Source organism: Zerene cesonia, chromosome 28 (genome assembly GCF_012273895.1).
Source record: "Zerene cesonia ecotype Mississippi chromosome 28, Zerene_cesonia_1.1, whole genome shotgun sequence".
Taxonomy (NCBI): domain Eukaryota; kingdom Metazoa; phylum Arthropoda; class Insecta; order Lepidoptera; family Pieridae; genus Zerene; species Zerene cesonia.
In genome coordinates, this window is record NC_052129.1 from 3,527,711 (window position 1) to 3,547,765 (window position 20,055).

The 20,055-nt window shown below is 33.5% G+C and overlaps 3 protein-coding genes across 3 annotated transcripts in view; 1 reads left to right on the top strand and 2 right to left on the bottom strand.

The window, feature by feature from the left end:
• Positions 1-14,897, bottom strand: part of LOC119837616 (plastin-2) — a 38,493-nt gene extending 23,596 nt beyond the window's left edge. Inside the window, exon 1 of the mRNA XM_038363294.1 lies at positions 14,564-14,897. Within this exon, the coding sequence (XP_038219222.1) occupies positions 14,564-14,626 (63 nt within the window). The 5' untranslated portion in view covers positions 14,627-14,897. The remainder of the gene's footprint in view (positions 1-14,563) is intronic.
• A 1,321-nt stretch (positions 14,898-16,218) lies between these two features.
• Positions 16,219-16,988, top strand: LOC119837605 (protein lethal(2)essential for life-like). The gene has a single exon (XM_038363258.1). The coding sequence runs from the start codon at positions 16,372-16,374 to the stop codon at positions 16,906-16,908; it is 537 nt and encodes a 178-aa protein (XP_038219186.1). The 5' UTR covers positions 16,219-16,371; the 3' UTR covers positions 16,909-16,988.
• Positions 16,989-18,947: 1,959 nt separating this feature from the next.
• LOC119837568 (protein lethal(2)essential for life-like) lies at positions 18,948-19,620 on the bottom strand. The gene has a single exon (XM_038363192.1). The coding sequence runs from the start codon at positions 19,582-19,584 to the stop codon at positions 19,048-19,050; it is 537 nt and encodes a 178-aa protein (XP_038219120.1). The 5' UTR covers positions 19,585-19,620; the 3' UTR covers positions 18,948-19,047.
• Between the last annotated feature and the right edge of the window lie 435 nt (positions 19,621-20,055).

The window sequence follows — 20,055 nt, forward strand, 5'->3', positions numbered from 1 at the left end:
GATCAAATTTGATACAGAGATAGGTTGAGAACGGACAAAAACCCAGAATCGTTTTCGTTCTGGAAAACCCACGGGAAAACGAACCATGCGGGGAAAACTCTAGACGGTAAATTTTATGATACTTCTGCAGATTTAAAGACCTCACGTTTCTGTTGCTCAAGAATTTGAAACAACAGACCCTCTTAGAAACTTGTCTAGTACAAAATAGATCTAATTGAGGATTATTGGTATATTCACGCCGGTCAAAGGTTAGGAACGTGACACAGTTCTAACCGGACGTCCCTAAGTGCTAGATCAACTAGATTCGTGACTATTATTCATATCCTTTACCGCATAATTATGATATCCAATTGACACTTCTATTAAATGCACCTGATGGTATTGTTTTTTGCATACTAGCTCTTAAAGTTACATAACTTAATTACCACTCTCTATATTATTAGAGAATTGTTCTTTAAGGAGTGAGTGGTAAAACATTTTTCTGTTATAGCAAAGAACACCGTCACTTTACGCAGGATCGTAACTCTTTATATAATTGGAGCAGTGAAGGTTATTAGGTGGTAACAAGGTAATATAATATATCTGTATGTCCTATTTGCTAAAGGCCCCATTTTAAGAGTCTGTGGACATTTTCAAACCCTGGATATTGGGTAACAGTATCGTTTAATGTATGTATTACATATGGGGAAAAGAAAATTAATTTCCAATTAGTTTCTTACACATTAAAACAATTCACATACACACACATATCATATTTAACTACATATATGTAGTGCAATCAATGAAAATAAAATGAAATAAAAAACGCTTGAAATATTCTTCCTTAAATTATTAAAAACGTGCAACTATAGAGTTTGTTGCTGCTCTTCTCTGTACAAACAGCTTTTCGAACCGGTGGTAAACAAGAAATATATTATGACAACAATGCTTCTGGAAGAAATCTAATAGAATTAACACATATTTTTGTTTAAATCATGTTTCAAATACATATCCATGATATATCTCAGTAATATTAAATAGTAAAGAACGAAATAAATCCAACTTTTTGCATAAATTGTTTATATAAAACGAATTTGTTATCCAACTGATACATGTATCGAATTACACAAGACAAAATAAAATACGCATATTTTATATAAGCGCCTCGCACCTTTAGTAATAATTATATATTTCATACCAATTAAAACGTTTCAGACGCATTGAATAATCTCGAATAAACCTGTATAAATAGGATAATTAATTGACATTTCCATGAATGGAATGACCTAGTTAAAAAATAAAGCGACATTAAGATTATAATTTTTGACATTTTCACTCGCCGCCATGTGTGGCATTTATTATTATTAGTATTATACTAGCTGTGACCCGCGGTTGAAACCGCGTAAGCGTGCTGCGTAACCGTATCCCGTAGGAATATCGGTATAAAAAGTGCCTATGTGTTATTTCAGTTGTCCAGCTATCTTCGAAGCAAAATAGTATTATTATTCACCAGTAGATGTCAGGAAAAAAAACACGAATAAAACTCGAATATGACATTTTCTAAAAAAAATTCCTAGCTAGATCGATTTATCGCCCCCGAAAACCCCTATATACTAAATTTCATGAAAATCGTTGGAGCCGATTCCGAGATCCCAATTATATATATATACAAGAATTGCTCGTTTAAAGGTATAAGATATATGCACATAGCATGTATTGAAATATCAATAGCTCTCTGAAATTAAATGACATATGTACCACAGGAAACTTGTTATGATAACAATCTTTCACCTGTCTTAAATTAAACATTTTCTTCATTAGAAAAAAAAACATTTATATTAAACGAGAAGACAGACAAACAGACAACACAGTTACTTCAATTATTAGTGTTCTTATCTTAAATAAAAATATACATGACTTATTAAAAAAAAAAAGTTATGAAACAAAACACTGTGTATCTAAGTTCCAAATTCAACATAAATGCGATGAAGTCACGTAGCAAAACACAGTACAGTAAAAGTGTAAAAAAGTGATACATGCAAACTTCTGTATGAGGTGTGCAAGAGGTCTGAACGACGTCTACACGAGTTTAATATAAAAGGATTGACGCATAAACCAACCAGCCCTTAAACACGTTCGGCGCACGGCATGCCAATTTCATTAACAAGTGAACATCAAAGGTTGGCAATTGCGCATCTTCAATCTGAGATGTAAATAGCGTGCGAATGAGTGTACTCCAGCTACCAACACTGTATGTAGTACCGCTCGGTTCCCATGCTCCGTTTCCCATCCGGTGTAATTGTGCACTCTGATCCCGCGTGAACGAGTGAATATTATTTATTTATATTTTATATATTACATGAAATGCGAGATGTGCGGAACAAGCTGTGGAAAGTCGAGATTCTGAGCGGTATTATTTGATTGCAGTTGTGGAAGCCTCACTCAAAAGATTTCGGAATTCCGCGGCAGCTACCTTTTAACAAATACAGCTGACTTGTAATTACCTCACCGACCGTAACTTTGACCCGTATCGCAACTTTATCGGGGTATAGTTTATATTTTATTAATTTCATTTATTGATAAGAGAATTGGATTATTCTGCGCAGATAATTGAAAGATTAAGAATGGACCAAAATCATCGTTTCTCTGCTATATGCATTTCTGACATTTGTGATATATTTACTATTGAAATATTTGTATTTTTAAACACAAAAATTGTGTCATCGATAACGCCGGGGCTATATTAGCAGGATACTGGGAATATTCGTGTAAACGCGATAAATATGGTAAAGAATAAAAAAGAATCATCAAAACCAGTTCACCCAGTCGTCTATATACATCGCGTATGCCCATACATGCCTTTATGCCTTTAGCATTCCAACCAAAAACGAACATTGGCGGGCAAATTTAGGCCAAACATCACAACAAATATATTATTATATAAAAGTAATGGCAATATACAAAGTTACTCATACAGTTCAAGACAAAGAAATGAAAACTCGACTCTAGATATAGTATTGTATGCGACAATATTGAACATTCCAACACTTATAACACTATAGCTGTGTTACCTTATAAGGTCGACGTATGCGCAGAATGCTCAGCGTGAGAGATGACTGATAACTGTCTGTGTGTATCCGAGAGCACCAAAATGGTAAATCTTGTTATACCGGCCTCGTTATATCATCATCGTTTATAAATTGTTATGTTGTAATTTATGGTTGTTATACAAGCCTTCATTTTTTCTGGATATTAATGTGAAATGGTAAGATGATTGTTTTGCATTGGCGTCTAAGACAAACAACCATAAAAAATAAATGAATATTAATAAAATATTGACTTTCGATTTAAAGATAAGTGGCTCTTGTTCAAGTTGAGACTAATACTATATTTATTTGAAATCATCCATGTGAACAATACTGATCTCTCTGCGAAATATTTGCTTCCACCTTAAATCTTTTAAAAGAACAGTACATCAAATCCACAGCTCGTTAAAAATAAAATCAAAAGCGTATCTGTCCAACGTGTACCGAGTAGAAGTCGCCGAGCGAACAAAACAATGCGCCGGAACTCGGTGGTGCAGAGGCGTTGCGAAACCACTATCAAGATTTAATTATATCGAAATGTATTGAAAGCATTTTTTTTTATTACCGTTAATTATGCTATAAAAAGGAACCTATTGTTGTAGCACTTTGGGTACATAGTAAATTAAATATTGTTTCGCTACTGTTTGTGTTTGAGACGATTATAGACGTGATAGAATTTTCACTTATCAGTCGATAGTTGCAATTGTTGGGTTTATATATTGGAAGGAGATTCTTAGTATTGACGCTAGTTATAGTTTTTAACCAGACTATAACTCTCTTAGACGTTTATTATGAAGGACTTACAATAAAAACACAGAATTGCATGTACTTCACGTGTTCAGTTTACCTTCTGAAAACAACTTCGAGTTGATATAATAATTTAGGATATTTCTCTTACTGAACGCCAACAATATTACTGTGTTTAAAACAATTATTTCACGCACATGACGGAAGCTGTTATAGCGTAAAATGATAACTCATTATACCCAGAACAGATACGTGCTGAATACAGACAGTCATTTGTATAGTTTAGACTTAAAATAGAAATGTAGAGCGCCTGTCAACTATCTGTAAAGACTTAATGTGTATTACGATAGTTTTATCTTATAAACTCTATTTGTAATAAGAGTATAAATTATTTCTTAATAACACGCTCTAGGAGGTTACCATTACGTCTTAAAGCAAGTACAATTCCAGTGTGAGAAAAAGAGAGCAATAACGGCATTACTCCTGGTGTAAGACGTCATGGTAGGCCACCTGATCATATTATTTCTAGTGAGTAAATAGCTCCTAATAGAGATCAATAGAAATATATAACTTAAAACTAAATAAATATGACTTTACGCATAAACCGGTTTATCTAAACTGCGGATTCTGTCTTAATGTTGTAGATTAATCAATCAATGAATTTGTAGAAAGACAAAGTACCTATGAAACTTATCGACTTTCATTGCTAATCACATAATACTCTCAAAACATAAGTAATATGTGTATATAAGAGATACAATGATGGCTGCTCGTATAACAAATTGCATCCACGTGAACTTATCCATGCAATCCGTCGAGAACTTTCCAGACAGATTGATCCGTCGCAATGATAACCAGATGCCGGTAATCCCTTATCCATTGATTGGCTAATTAAAAAGCATGTTATCACACTTTAAGATGAAATGTGCATTAAATAAATATTCATGATTAGCAAGGAACATCAGAATCAGTCTTTATTAAATTTTAAATTAACAGCTTTTGTTTACAATGGGATAAGTTTTTAGTCAATCCGTGTCGAAGCGGGTTGTTCCTTTCCAATAAAAGACATAAAATATAGACGAAATACGTCGTTTTCTTTTTTTTTCTTTAAAAAGTAACAAAAAAAAAGACCGTTAATTGAACCGTTCTTAAAATTTTTAATATATAATAACTTGATAAGTGTTCTTACAATAATATAATATATACGAGCCGAAAAATTCTACATTGGCTATTAAACAACACAATATTAATGGTGAAATCACTACATATCAAAAAGGCACCATAAACAATCACCAACACTTACCGGCTGGAAAGTCAAACCATTCCGCTACATGCCGATGTGCAAACGCAATAAACAAACTAGTATGGCTTTACTATTACCGCAGGCTATTTGCGGAGCAAGGGCTGCGCGGGCGCACGTGCGCCGCTTCCGCACTGGATTGCATGCGTTTCCACTATTTTGTCTTGTATGTAAATGACGCTGTGTGGGTGAGATTTATGGTCAGATTACCAAACGTGTCTGGCCGGAATGGACTTAACAGAGATCTGCTAAGGGTTTACCCAGCTGCTCATTCATTCTTCCTTTCATAATCTTGTCCGTTTTTCTTTACAGAAGCCACCTCACGTAACTGATGCTTGATTAAGTGCGACCAACCGCATTCTCGGTATTTTTTAGATTGTTTATACTTTAGAGAATAAAATGCTTTAGATAAAGAAAATGTTAAATAGAATTTGTTTTAAAACTTCAAATTCATCATGCTTTTTGTACTATTTACGTTTCAAATCAATTTACTGCAATACATTCAGACTAAAATCCGCTAAACTCGCCTCCGAAATCCTATGTGACAGCAATAAAATTTTAATTGAGGTCTATTCTGTGATGGGAATGTTAGTTATATTAAAGTATTTACTTAACATGTTTACATATGAGGCCCCAGCGGGTGCGAGTGACTCACAATTCCCACTATTCATAACCTAACTGTGAAAATAATTAAAACATTTTTGCATATAGTATTCACGAACGCCTAGATTATAAATGAACCAATAACGACTTTACAATGGTAATTTAGACTTATAAAGACTTTTTTAGACATGCTTAATTTTATTTTCTGGACATATTTTTGTTCACGATTAAGTATTGCTAAATTAATTGCACATACCGACAGTCCATCCGTAATGTATTACACATCATTATAAGTTAAACTTGCGGATAGAAACCTTAGGTCCTTAAATAGCCACGGTTTGTCGATCTGAACGGTCAAACGATAACAAGCATATTGTAATGCTTGCAGGATTTCTCCGTTCCGTCAAATTTAATTTATTGTTGAGAAATAATGGCTTCAAAATTAATGTTCGTATAATGGTTTTGAAAATTTTCAATGATTTAGGCTATGTCTGCTAGAATAGTCATAGTTGATGATTGATATTTTTTTTAAAGAGTCAGTTTCTTTTGAGGCATTTCTAAATAGAAAAATACTCCAACTTATTGAATATGAGTGTATGATAATGTATAATAAATCTGTGAATTGGTATATTTATTTCTCTTAGCTTCACTTTTAGATTTCTTCTCTTTATATGGTGCAAAGTAAAAGATACATGCGCATAATATATAAATTAATATGCAACGTACTAATTAATAAATATCTCCTCCTCCTCTTCATAAAATCTGTCCTATTATCAAAAACTCTTGAAGACAAAGAGGCCTGACAAACCAATTACCAGCATTTATGAAAGGCGTATTATGTATCCTCTCGTTCCAGCTCACCTTTCGACCAATGCGGTACTGAGTCACCGACTGTTGACCCACGTGAACGTGAAACGAACAAAACGTTGCGTTGGTGTGCGTACCGACTACCGGCTGTGTACGTACAACTTGTGTAATTGTTGGTGTTGAAACACTGTCTAGCTCTATGCGATCCTGGTACTGTGACTGTATTTATAGGAGGAAATCTTTTTGGCCTGTTGAAAAAATGTACAGCTGATTGATATACATATGTGATATGAAGACATAATGTCTACTAATAATCAGCATTCTAATATATATTTTTCAAACTTTAGAAAGAATGATTAAACTTCAATCCCTATAGGGCTACAGTATCATGGGCTACATTAAAAAAAATAATCACATTTGAACCAAAACTAGTTCAAAACAAGAAAAAAACAATGATTATGCTTTATACATTTTTAAGCTATCTGAGTAAAATCAATACTTCATTTGAAACATAGTTAGCATACGCGTCAATTTAAAAGGGGGACAACCCTTTCGCATTAAATATTGATTTCTTACCCCTTGTCTATGAGCAATGTAACTGAATTACCTACAAGTGGACAGTGGGCATTTGAATTTTGCAAAAAGTAATTTCAACAGTCCCTACACACTTTAGCTCTTTGTGGGGCTGCATTTTGCCGATTGTAATTTCTCTATTCGCAATCCAGCGTTGGACAGTTTAATTTATCTTAGTAATGTAGAAATAATTAATCTGTGCATGATGTATGTATATTTACATGTTAAATAATATGTAAGTTGTAAATTACTACAAACATTTAATAAAAAAATTATTAATATGTATTAATAAATTTTTTTCAAGAGAAAAGGCACCACATTATTCCTATGATTACCGTCACAGAATCATTCGATTCAATTATGTAGGAACAATTATAATTAATTAAAAACTATAGATTTTTACCGTTATACGCACAAACTTCCACATACACAATCGACATGCAGTGGTGGAACAAATAATTATATCAGTCAATTGTTCTAAGAATACACATGAACCTAATCACTTCGTCACCAATTGAATATGTTAGCGAAATCAGGACGGAGCTGACTCACAACACTACTGGCTGTTAAATATCCTATTTATGCTAATTTTGTACTGTGCTGTATCCTCGCCACAATGCAGCCATAACTTGGAATAATGTTCTCGATAAATAACCACTAGCAGTTGTAACAGTTCTGTTCCATACACGAAGTATTTATTATACCTAAACGAGACAAACCTTTGATCTCAATATCAGAGATTCTCTTTAACGTCACAGTCGGACATTAAATTGCTAATTCTATATCGTTTCGATTGATTGGCTACATTACTCATATGAAGTAATAAATTTGAATGGGTAACTAGTTGTTATGGAAAACTATAATATTCTAAATACGTGTACGAGTAGGCAGTCTTATATAAGTTCAATAAAAAGATTGATCATAATTTAGTACCAGCTGGTTGCACACACAATTAAGTATACGAAACAAAACAAAATGCATAAATTCGCTGGTCGGATAATTTAAAGTACCTACCGATATAAGATTTGATTGAAACAAAACTAGTATTTCGATCCAATTGCTTTATGCATCATCCGATTTCCAGGATAATTAATAAATCTTGGAATTATTCATATTTTAATTTAATTAATTATTTTTGACATCAATTTTTCCCGCATTGGTCATTGACGTAAATGACCTACATTGATGCGTAATAAATCCTAAAATAATGCGTTAAGTGTTCATCACTGATTTAGTAATGCTTTTAAAAACATGTCACAATAATCGTATTCGATTTAATAAATATTCAGTATTTGTAAACTTCCCTAATAAGTTGTGAACAAAGGCAATATTTTAACTTGATATATTTACCTAAAACTATAATAATTGGTGACCGCCTCCTTGGTACAGTGGTTAACGTGTGAGCTTAGAACCGAGGGGTCCTGGGTTCGATTCCCGGTGGGGACGCACAAAAAAAAAATGTCACGGTCTGGCAGGACACAGAAGGCTGATCATCTACTTGTCCATAAAGAAAATCGATCAGTGAAACAGATGTATATCATCTGCCCCATACCCCACTAGGGGACACGGGACTTCACTTTTATAATAATTTGTGCCTGATAATGATTTTCAGGGTTTTTGTTCATTACATATTTCTTGAACCTCGTTTAAGCATCAAAATCAAACATAACGATGATGAGTTTACAAGCGATAATTAGGAATAACTGAGTATCAAGGCCAAAGGGGTAAGAAGAGCACATGTATTATGTATATTTAATGATCAATGTGACACACAACGGTACACGTTTATTACCTACTTATTTATTCATATAATCAACCACATACAAAGTTAGTGTTGTCTTTGAGGAACGCCGGTCTAATCTCTATGGCTTTTCGCGCTTCTAAGCCTCTACGTGTAAGTATTGTGATATAAAGTACACATAATCCAAATTAAGTGTTTTATTTCGTTGAAAAAGGCTTTTTATACAATACTATGCTATCGCCATGTCCTTTCTACCTATATACATCTTTATATATATAAAATTCTCGTGTCACAGTTTTCGTTGCCATACTCCTCCGAAACGGCTTGACCGATTCCTCTGAAATTTGGTAAGCATATTGGGTAGGTCTGAGAATCGGCCAACATCTATTTTTTATCCCGATATTCCTACGGGATACGGACTTACGCGGGTGAAACCGCGGGGCGCAGCTAGTTTATGTATATATGCGTTAATATTAAGATCAAGGTTTACATATAAAACTTATTTTTGTCTTTGGTTAAAGCATATCTATACTAATCTATACCAATAATATAAAGCAGAAGAGTTTACTTGTTTGTTTAAACGCACTAATCTCAGGGACTACTGGTCCGATTTGAAAAATTCTTTCAGTGTTAGATAGCCCATTTATTGAGAAAGGTTATAGGGTATATATGTACTACGGGCGAAGCCACCGGGACCACTAGTATTATGTAGCTGAAGAGTTTGTTTGTTTGAACGCGCTAATCTCAGGAACTGCTGGTATGATTTGAAAAATATTTCAGTGTTAGATAGCCCATTTATTGAGAAAGGTTATAGGGTATATATGTACTACGGGCGAAGCCGGGGCAGACCGCTAGTACTACTATATAATATTGTATTATTGGTCCATAGAGTACCTACTATTGTTATTCTTAGTACGTTCGCAAATATGCATAAAATTACTACGGACCATTATGCGTGCCCTGCGTGCTTACTATGGAACGAATTGATATGAATAAGCCTATTATTTCAGAACGATTAGCTAAAACATATTTTTAAAAGTAAAACATATTTATAATATTTATATTTAACTAGTTGTGCCCCGCGGTTTCACTCGCGTTAGTCCGTATCCCGTAGGAATATCGGGATAAAAAGTTGTCTATATGTTATTCCAGTTGTCCAGCTATCTACGAACCAAATTTAATTGCTATCGGTTGAGTAGTTTTTGCGTGAAAGAGCAACAAATACACACACATCCTTACAAACTTTCACATTTATAATATTAGTAGGAAGGACTAGTAGGATGAAGAAGACATGGAATATATTTTTCTTTGTTCAAACGTAACAAATTCGCGGTACAAAGGCATTTTGCTGACATCTCTTTAATACCAATACAGGAACCATTATCTATTTCCCCAATATAGACTATACACAAGTAAACACATAGCATCTACCTGGCCACACAAGCTTCTGTATAAGACCATGTACATAATGCCTTACGTCATTAGGCGGGACAAAGACACACAACCACATTCCTCGCCAAGGTCGTTGCATCCAGCCAGCGAATAACATCGTATAATCTGTCTATTAAAACTTTCCACAATGATATTGCTATAAGGGAGTTATCAGAGGCAAGTACAGGAGCTATGTGGGATCGTGGTTTATGCTCTGTTATCTATACTAATATCATAAAGCTGAAGAGTTTGTTTGTTTGTTTGAACGCACTAATCTCAGGAACTACTGGTCCGATTTGAAAAATTGTTTCAGTGTTAGATAGTCCATTTATTGAGGAAGGCTATTATAGGCTATATATGTACCACGGGCGAAGCCGGGGCGGACCGCTAGTAAACGATATGAGTATCGCAAATCGTTGAGATTTTTTAACAGTTACTTATGCTTTCCAAAACGTTACAATTAAATTCGGACAATAGCTGAAACCTCATAGAAGGCCTGTGTGACACAGGCTGTGCCCCAGCAGTGGGAACATATAAGGGCTGATGATGATGATGATGAATAGTTGAAACAAGCAAAATTTTCACGCAAAAAAGGGCACATTATTTCGAGCCGCAACAACCCGTATAACCCGTAACGTATTGTGATTACATAAAACATTGAATTTGTATATTTTGATATGTACTTACTCTCCAACTGAAAAGCTTCCTGTGTTTTAAGCTTCGTACCTAACCTATCTTACTACAAAAATATATATATTAACATTTCCATAACAATCGCGCATTTCGAAGCAGACAATGCAAGATTTACCTCATATTTATAACAACAGCCCGTCGACACTTTCTGACTTTACGAAACGTGAAAGTATGCAGGCGGTTATCGTAAACAAAACCGGGGCCCTCGACTTGTCAACGCGCGAACAACTTGTTTACGTTTCACTCTTTGAAGTACTATAATGCTGTTGTTGAACAATGTTTGTAGAGTAGAACGCCTTTTATAGTTTCTATCGTTACAATTGAAAGTTGTAAGGATACCTTTGACTCAAATTACGTTTTAATCTTTCTTTCATCTACACTAACATAATGAAGAGGAAACTTTTGTATTTTTGTATATTTGTTACGTTTTCATGCAACCACTGGACCGATTTCAAAAATTCTTTCACCATTAGAAATTTGCAACTTCACAGAGTGACAAAGGCTATATATGTACCACGGGCGAAGCCGGGGCGAAAAACTAGTCAATCATTTTGTTATACAGTTACGCAATCAATGTGTAAAGAAAATTAACGCAACCTGCCATAGAACATTAACCAGATATGATAACGATAGGATATAGACAACAATAAAAAAAGGTGTTGTAACTAGTTGTTATATGCATTCGATAGTGGAAAGCAAAAACATTGTATTGTATAGCGAGTCCACTTTCACAGTTTATTAGATACCGCATAAAGCGTAACGAACTGAGACAATATTATTATCGAGAATTCCTGTGGAATAACTTTATTTGGATGGCATTCTTTGTACTTGTTTTTTACGTAGTTGTAGTCTTTACATGGTTTACAATAAAAGTAAGCAAATTTGTGATTAGTGGTAGTTATTAAGAGTTAGCATTGTTTATATCGACTATTTACAAATAACAATATCATTTTACAGATATATTATTTTAAACAATGAAAAGCGGCCGTTTGACCGGTAGGATCAAAATTTATTATTTCTCTATTTCGCACACAACAGCGAGTTAATTCACGGCCAAACGAAGAGTCTGTATATGTTATAAATTTTCAGATTATAAAAAATAGTAAATTATATACTTTTATGTACAAATAACGTTTACAAATTGAACCTAGCTTTTATGTCATCGATCTAGAACCAGACAATACTCAATTGTAATTTAAACTATTATGTAATACTTCCATAAGTAATAATTTTTATGTTATCACACGTATTATAAACACAATAACGATTATCTATAGCACTCTATAGTCTAGATAATGCTAAAATAAATCGATTTATTTATCTATTAATTATTTACTTAGCATAAGTATTTTTTTTTTTCTTATAAGTACCTAGTATCCAGATATTTTTTAATTTCTCTATAGAATTAAGTATAACAAGTTTCTCAAATCGAGGTAAAAATAAGCTTTTAATTTATTCCGACGGAATAAGTTTCCGCGATCGTATCAACGTACGAAGTTCTACAAAAATAAAGCTTATAAACTATACCCTTATATGGTACCTACCTATAATGTTCGAATGTGCGGTATTAATTTCACTTGAAGGCTTTAAAAGATTTAAATAAACTTATCGAAAGGTTCCATATTTTATCGAGGTCAGGCCTCTTCCGCTGAGTCACTGGAGCGCCAAGTAATTTACATTTTAAACTAAATCTTGAAAATGTATAAGGAAGTGTTTCTGGGTCATGGGTAAAACTCGAAATTCATGGCTATAATAACATATTTTATATTTATATGTAATACTTTATGTGTTGTTGTGTGAAATTAAAGCTGTACATAGACAGTGCCTCATAACTTGTGAGACGCGACCCCCTGGGGGGTCGTGAAAGTTCTGTGGGGGGTCGCGGTCGTCATACCTAAAAAACCAGTCTTCATTGAAATATTATACATATATATGTGTATATTTATGAGAAATTTTAAGTCTTCACAACTTGATTGTTTTTTACAAATTTAATCAATTTAAAAACGGATATATGGAATTAATCCAGAGCATTTTATGACAGTAGCTTCAATGGATTTAAGCTTCTATAAAAACACACAAAGGTAAAAGAAAAACATTGATGTAAGACTAGCAATCCTTCCAGGTTTACCTGTGGTACATACATATATAGCCACTAGCACTCAGGGATACCATATTTATCCAACAATGAAATAATTTTTCAAACGGACAACTAAAAACGCTTCAGCTTAATATTATTAGTATAGATTATTCTATTATATTGCTAATGTGGATCAAAATATTTTTGTTGTAATTCTGATATACACGATACTTAATTTGTAATAATCATGTTTACAACATGTTAAATATATTACAAAACATTTGCACCCTTTTTATAAAGAAACTAGCTGCCGGGGGTTTCACCCGCATTAGTATGTATCCTGTAGGAATATCAGGATAAAAAAGTTACCTATATTTTATTCCAGTCCAAACTTTCACATTTATAATATTAGTAGGAAGGGAATGTAATAATGGGAAGTAGGATATTAGTAGGATAATTTGCTTATCACCCTTAATAACTCATTTATCATCAGTTACACAATTTTGCAATTATATATTTTAATACTATTACTTAATAACTAAGCTACATTCTACCGCCTAACTCCCTATATACATATCTTCAATACATCTGTCATAGATATTTAAACTTTCAAAATTTCTTACAAAGAGAAATTTAAACACTATTTTCCCAATCCGTTTGCGACTCAGTCATTTTATTTAACAGTGAATTCTCCATGAATGTGTCATCAGTTACACAAGAGGTGATTTGGAATAGCCTTACGGTTTAGTATTCAGACCACATCTGTCGCCTTGACATCCTATTGTGTTTAACCATACTTTTCAATACACATGTTTTAAAAACCCCATGTGGCAACTGATAATTGTGTTATGTATGTTACACAGTATCTTCGTATGTATTGAATACTAATTTTTGGACGAATAAACAATAGACGATAGGAAATTATATTTTTAGATTATTTAAAAAATTTCCCATGATTTGTACAAATATATTGATTAACTTTGTGAAGTCTACTTCGTTTTCTCCTTGCAGTGCTTAGTGGGGTCAAGAAATTTTGATAATTTTATATTATATACAATATTTATTTTTATATATTCATCTCAAAATATTATATAAGCTGAATAGATACTTTTGAGCTTGTTTTGTTTTGTACTTTTAAATATAAGTTTTTTAAATTTGGAAATGTTTAAACCTCTTAAAAATATATATCAGACACGTATTGACGTCATTGATGTTATCATTCATAATGTTATCAATATTTTAATGCAGCCTTATAGATAATGGATAAAGTATGCAAAAAAACTAAAACTATTTGAAAGTATAGTTATGTATTTTTAACTAAGCGACCACACGCAGCGTATTTCGACCATCGAATGGGTGTTTTCAAGTACACATATCGTTGGTAAAAAAATTCTTAAACCCTATAGCTACAAAAAAACAGCGTCCTGAAATGAATAAATTTATCGACTTTTTATACGATAAGATTCCGGCAAACAAAAACCATATCAATGTTATAAGGCCGGTATAGTAAATTACTGCAAACTTACCTGGGCGAATTGTTCCCTAATTTCTGCTCTCTCTTCGTCGGTCAATTTCGTATTATCTGCCATTGTCAATCAAGTTTTATCACAATAAAAATCAGCACATCGACGACAACGATGTTAAAGTGCAATTAAATAAATTTGCGAATCACTTTACACTTATCACTAATGTAAAAATTCTAAATGAAACAAAAATCACAGCTCCGTTCACCAAGTTAATTGAAGGATACAGACACAAAAATTACCACTAATGAAATACCACAATACACGTAAGTCATAAACGCAATACGCGAATACTACGACCTACGAAAGCAAATCAACTCGACGAGTTCAACGACGGAGCGAGTCATCGAGGACAATACGTTAGTTGCTCAGTGTTGCCACTTAGAAGGATGAACTTAATTACTATTTACTACCGCTAAGAGGACAATATTATGATTTTACAAAATATCCATCATCACTCCATAGAATTCTTACTACAGTTTTTTTTTAATAATGTTGTAAAATGATTTGTAAATAATTCAATTATAACGAACTTTTTTATAATGCTTGCCAGCTTAAATTATTTATCACCAGAACAGAAGACAGTCATAACAAGTATTTTGATTTTATTTAAATATAAAATAATTTGTTTACTGCTAAATGTATCGTATTATGCTAAATTACTATAGTAATTGCTATGTAATAGTTTGATGTATACTATACAATGTTACAAACGCGAAGAAATAGATGGCGCTTATATAAGACAACAAAGCGCCATCTATTAACACGCTTTGTATAACTTAAAATAATTTAGCTACTCGACACAAGATGTCACTATGTTATATCATTTATATGTAGAAAATTCGAGAATGATTATATTTTGCTAGAAGAGGATATTTTCTGGGCTCTTAAACCTATTGGAAAATACAATATAAAGATACATGAAGAGTTTTATGGAATATTAATAGTAAACGAGTTAAAATGATAATGTGGAGAAGCAATATTAATTACGTTTTACTATTAAACTACATTCAAAAATATTTGTTGGTAACAAAAGTACTAACGTAACTAAAATAAGTATTAGTAATGTTATTCGCTGAGTTTTCATATTGTTATTATTTAAGTAAACAATTACTCGAATAGTATTGTATAAATGTGTTTTTTTTATGTCACATCTCCTTCCGTCTTTTTCGGAAGGGATTAATAAAGGATTGGTGAGAGGAATAAAGTAAATGATTGGAAAGGGAAGGAAAAGGATATGGGCCTCCGGCTCCCCCACTCACCAAACGGAACACAGCAGAATGCTATTTCTGACTGCTTCCATACAAAAATAATTGAAGAGTTTAATGAATATTCAAGTTTATTATTGCTTCAAGTAAAGTAAAATTTTATTTTGATATAAAACAATTATAAACAACGATAAATGCATTAATTGTAATTGAAGGCTTGCTATATTATTACTATTACCGACTTTTTGGTGAGATACAATGGTGTATATTTCAAGAATACTTATTTTTCTTACAATTTCAGGTAATTAATATCATATATTTATTTATCTAAATGAATCATATGAAAAATAGGAGACATGCATGTATAAAATAAAATAAAATAAAGCGTAAACCAAAGGTTGCAAAGCCATGACTTCGCGAATTTTCTACCTCTGTCTGGAACACCGGTCGTTTAAATACTAGCGACAGAGCCGGCGAGCGTCAGTTGAAAACAAACGCTTGCGATTGTCACTAGAGAGTTTCTCTGCGATTTGCATACAGCTTTGCATTTCTATCACATCAGTTCTATCACAGCAGTTTTATTTTTATTATCTGAAAGAAGAAATGGCTCTCCTACCTTTCTTGTTGGATTATGAGCTAGAGCGCCCCCGACGATTGATGGATCAGCATTTCGGGTTGGGCTTGACTCCAGACGATTTGCTGAGCGTCGTAGCCGGTCCCATGGTAAGCCGGGAGTACTACAGACCATGGCGACACTTGGCCGCTGCGACGCGTGACTTGGGGTCCAGCATCAAGAACGACAAAGACAAATTCCAAGTTAACCTCGATGTCCAGCATTTCGCACCGGAAGAAATAAGCGTAAAGACCGCTGACGGCTACATTGTGGTGGAAGGCAAACACGAGGAGAAGAAAGATCAGCACGGTTTCATTTCGCGGCAGTTCACCAGGCGGTATGCGCTCCCGGAGGGTTGTACACCTGACACCGTGGAGTCGAGGCTGTCTTCAGACGGCGTGCTGACTGTGATTGCCCCACGAAAAGTGCCCCCTGCGGTGCAAGGGGAACGCAGTGTGCCCATTGCCCAAACCGGCCCAGTTCGCAAGGAAGTAAAGGACCAGGCGAACGGAGACAAAGCTGAATAAGTTCCAAGCCATTCCATTTTTCTTTTTCGTTGTAAGACTGATTTAGTTTTAATTTCGTTAATAAATTTTTCATTTATCTATTTGATTGTTTCATTGGTCCCAATGTCGAAATTTTTAACTTCTGAATTTGTTCTATAATGCGAATTTATTTCTTAGCTTTGAGGCAAAATTTTTATAACATCTTTAGATAATTAACTTTGTTTTCGACCTAGTTCAATGAAAGAGGCAAGTTAAAATTTTGTTTTTTAACCCGCAACTTTTTTTTTTTACTGAATGAACCGATTTTTGTTTCTTATTTTATTTGAATGCTGGTGTCTGCCATGAGGTCCTCTTAAAACGTTCTCTTGTTTAAAAGACGAAAAATGTCCCGGTTGTTACAACCCAATAATATGTTACTGTAAACTAGCTTTGCCCGCGGCTTCGCACGCGTTAATTCATAGAAGTTAAATAGATTTTATTTCACATGTAAACCTTCCTCTTGAATCACTATTAAAAAAAATATCTCCCATCAAAATCCATTGCGTAGTTTTTAAAGATTTAACCATACATTAGGGACAGGGAAAGAGAAAGCGACTTTGTTTTATACTATGTAGTGAGAATACAGTTCTAATGAAAATGACATGCCCAGTAGCATCTTGCCTGTCTGTACAGTAATATAGTAGGTACCTGCTACTTACTGTGTTCTTATTAATATATAAATTACGTGTCACGTTTGTCCGCGATGGACTCTCTAAACTTCTCAACCTATTTAAATGAAATTTGCACATAAAATGATTAAATGAAATAAAATAAGTAAATTCAGTATTCCAACGCATTAAATACAGAATGAATACCACACCACTACCATAGATAGCTACTATAATCACTACTACAGGCCCCACTAAGTATGTATTATCAAAGCAGATTTAATTTTCTTTCTCATTTAAACCTGTCAGCAGTTTCTCCAAGATAACTACCATCAGATGGATATTTTTGATACTGATACCTACCTAAGTTTTAAGACAAGTTAAACTAACTTTTAACTAAAAAATACCAAATATTACTTTAGTCTTTTAGGTATATCAAAAAGCAGAAATTTATTTTTCAAATCTGTTGTTGTTTTATTAAAGTTTAATATGGGATATTCATGTTATCTAAAAAAATGATCCAAACTATGTCATAATTTACAAAGAAATCATATGCTACTCGCTCGTCTCAGCATGTTTGACCAGGTATAAAAAAGTATAAACCTATGACACTCACAGATAAAATAGTTTTATATGTGAGTGAAAGCAATCGGTAAAAGAAGCTGCCTATTCTAAAACTTTAACTAATTTTTAAATCGATTCAGAGGTGACAAGAGATTACCCCCATTTATACTAATTCCCAATTTTATCTCTATTATATTAGTTAAACGCATTATAAATACAAACAAAAAAACATACAGTTAAATTTTTGACCAATTAAAAACATCTTATCTTCCAGCCTCCTATTTTCGAAGTCATGATAATAATAAATTGTATGTAAGCGATGGGTGCACTAAACTATATATACTTCATATTAATAACAATGAATCTTAAAAAATTGTACTAATCATAAAACTCGAGAACGGCTTAAACCTATTTTATTACTGTTTTCTTAAGGCACAAGAAAGGTTCTTATTTGAGAGGAAAAACATACCACGGGTATAGTGAATAGTCGAGACGGACCACTAGTTTGGAATAATGTAAATACATATTTTTTCTGCAAAACAATTTTTCAGAAATACATATATTTTTGAGACTAGTTGAATGAAATCAGTCACATTGTTACAAATAAATAAATTGTTTGAAATTGCAGTTTTAGGCGTACACAACTAAATTTTTAATTTTAAGGTGATCTGTACGTTCTAATTGATATATACAACAAGAATAATTTTTGTAACATTCAATTAAATGTATTCAAGCTATATTAAAAATAATTTACTTTACACGTATACAAGGTAAGTCTGCAGTGAAAAATTGAATAAAACTTAGGATTAAATATTAAAGTACGCAGAATATTACAAAAAAATACGTAAATAGAAAATGAATAGGTTATACTTTATTAAATAAAATATAAATAAGTTGACAGTCTCTTAAATATTCAGTCAATTTCGAAATCCCTAATTAAAGAACAACTTCACTCACTCTCTTTCTTCTCATTTTGTTCCTGCACTTGCCCTGCGTCATCTTTTATTTCTTTCCTCACTGGACCCGTTTGTGTGATTGGAACATTCCTCTCACCCTTTTGTGTTTCAGATTTCTTCGGCGCCAAAACTGTTAACACTCCATCTGAAGAAAGGCGAGATTCAATAGCGTCCGTGTTGATTTCCTGTGGCAATTTAAATCGTCTCTTAAAGTGCCTGGACACAAAGCCGTGTTCATCTTGCTTTTCTTCATGTTTGCCCTCGACAACGATGAATCCATCAGCTGTTTTAACTGTAATTTCGTCTGGTGCGAAGTGCTGGACGTCTATGTTGATAGACCACTTGTCTTTCTCGACCTTGATTGATGAACTCGAGTCGCGTGGCCACCAAAATTTGTTATACCGTGGAACAATTGGACTCGTCGCAGTGAATAAATCGTCTGGCGACAATGTGAGCCCGAAATTCTGTTCCAGAAGACGGCGGGGCCATCTTGGCATGTCGTAGTCGAAGAAGTAAGGAGCGAGCGACATTCTGTATTCGGTTTGACTCTAGGCGCGTTCGATTTCAGTATGAAGGAATGAGCGGCGATCTTCTTTATATATTCCTTGTGACGTATCTCTACGTTCGTACTACGTAGCTACGTAGTCTGGAAAGTTCTAGCTGCAAATAGAATTGCAAACCCAAGTTCCATGTCAATGATTCATTCGTATCGTAACACCTCAAATTGATAATAATAGAACTGTAAACAAACATAAATGTTCTCAGTGACATGTATTTTTAGTTCACGACATACGTTACTATAATTATATCATCGATTCATTAGCGAACGTGTAAGAATTACTAACATGCAATAATTATCGTGGTTATTTTGGTTGATCGCCCACTTAGCAGTCATTATTTATTTTTAAACTGCTATTTTTATGTAACGTTACTTCTTATTATTTGGCGGTTCACGTTTTTCAATTGTAACATCGTGTAGAAACGGCTCCGAACATTGCTTT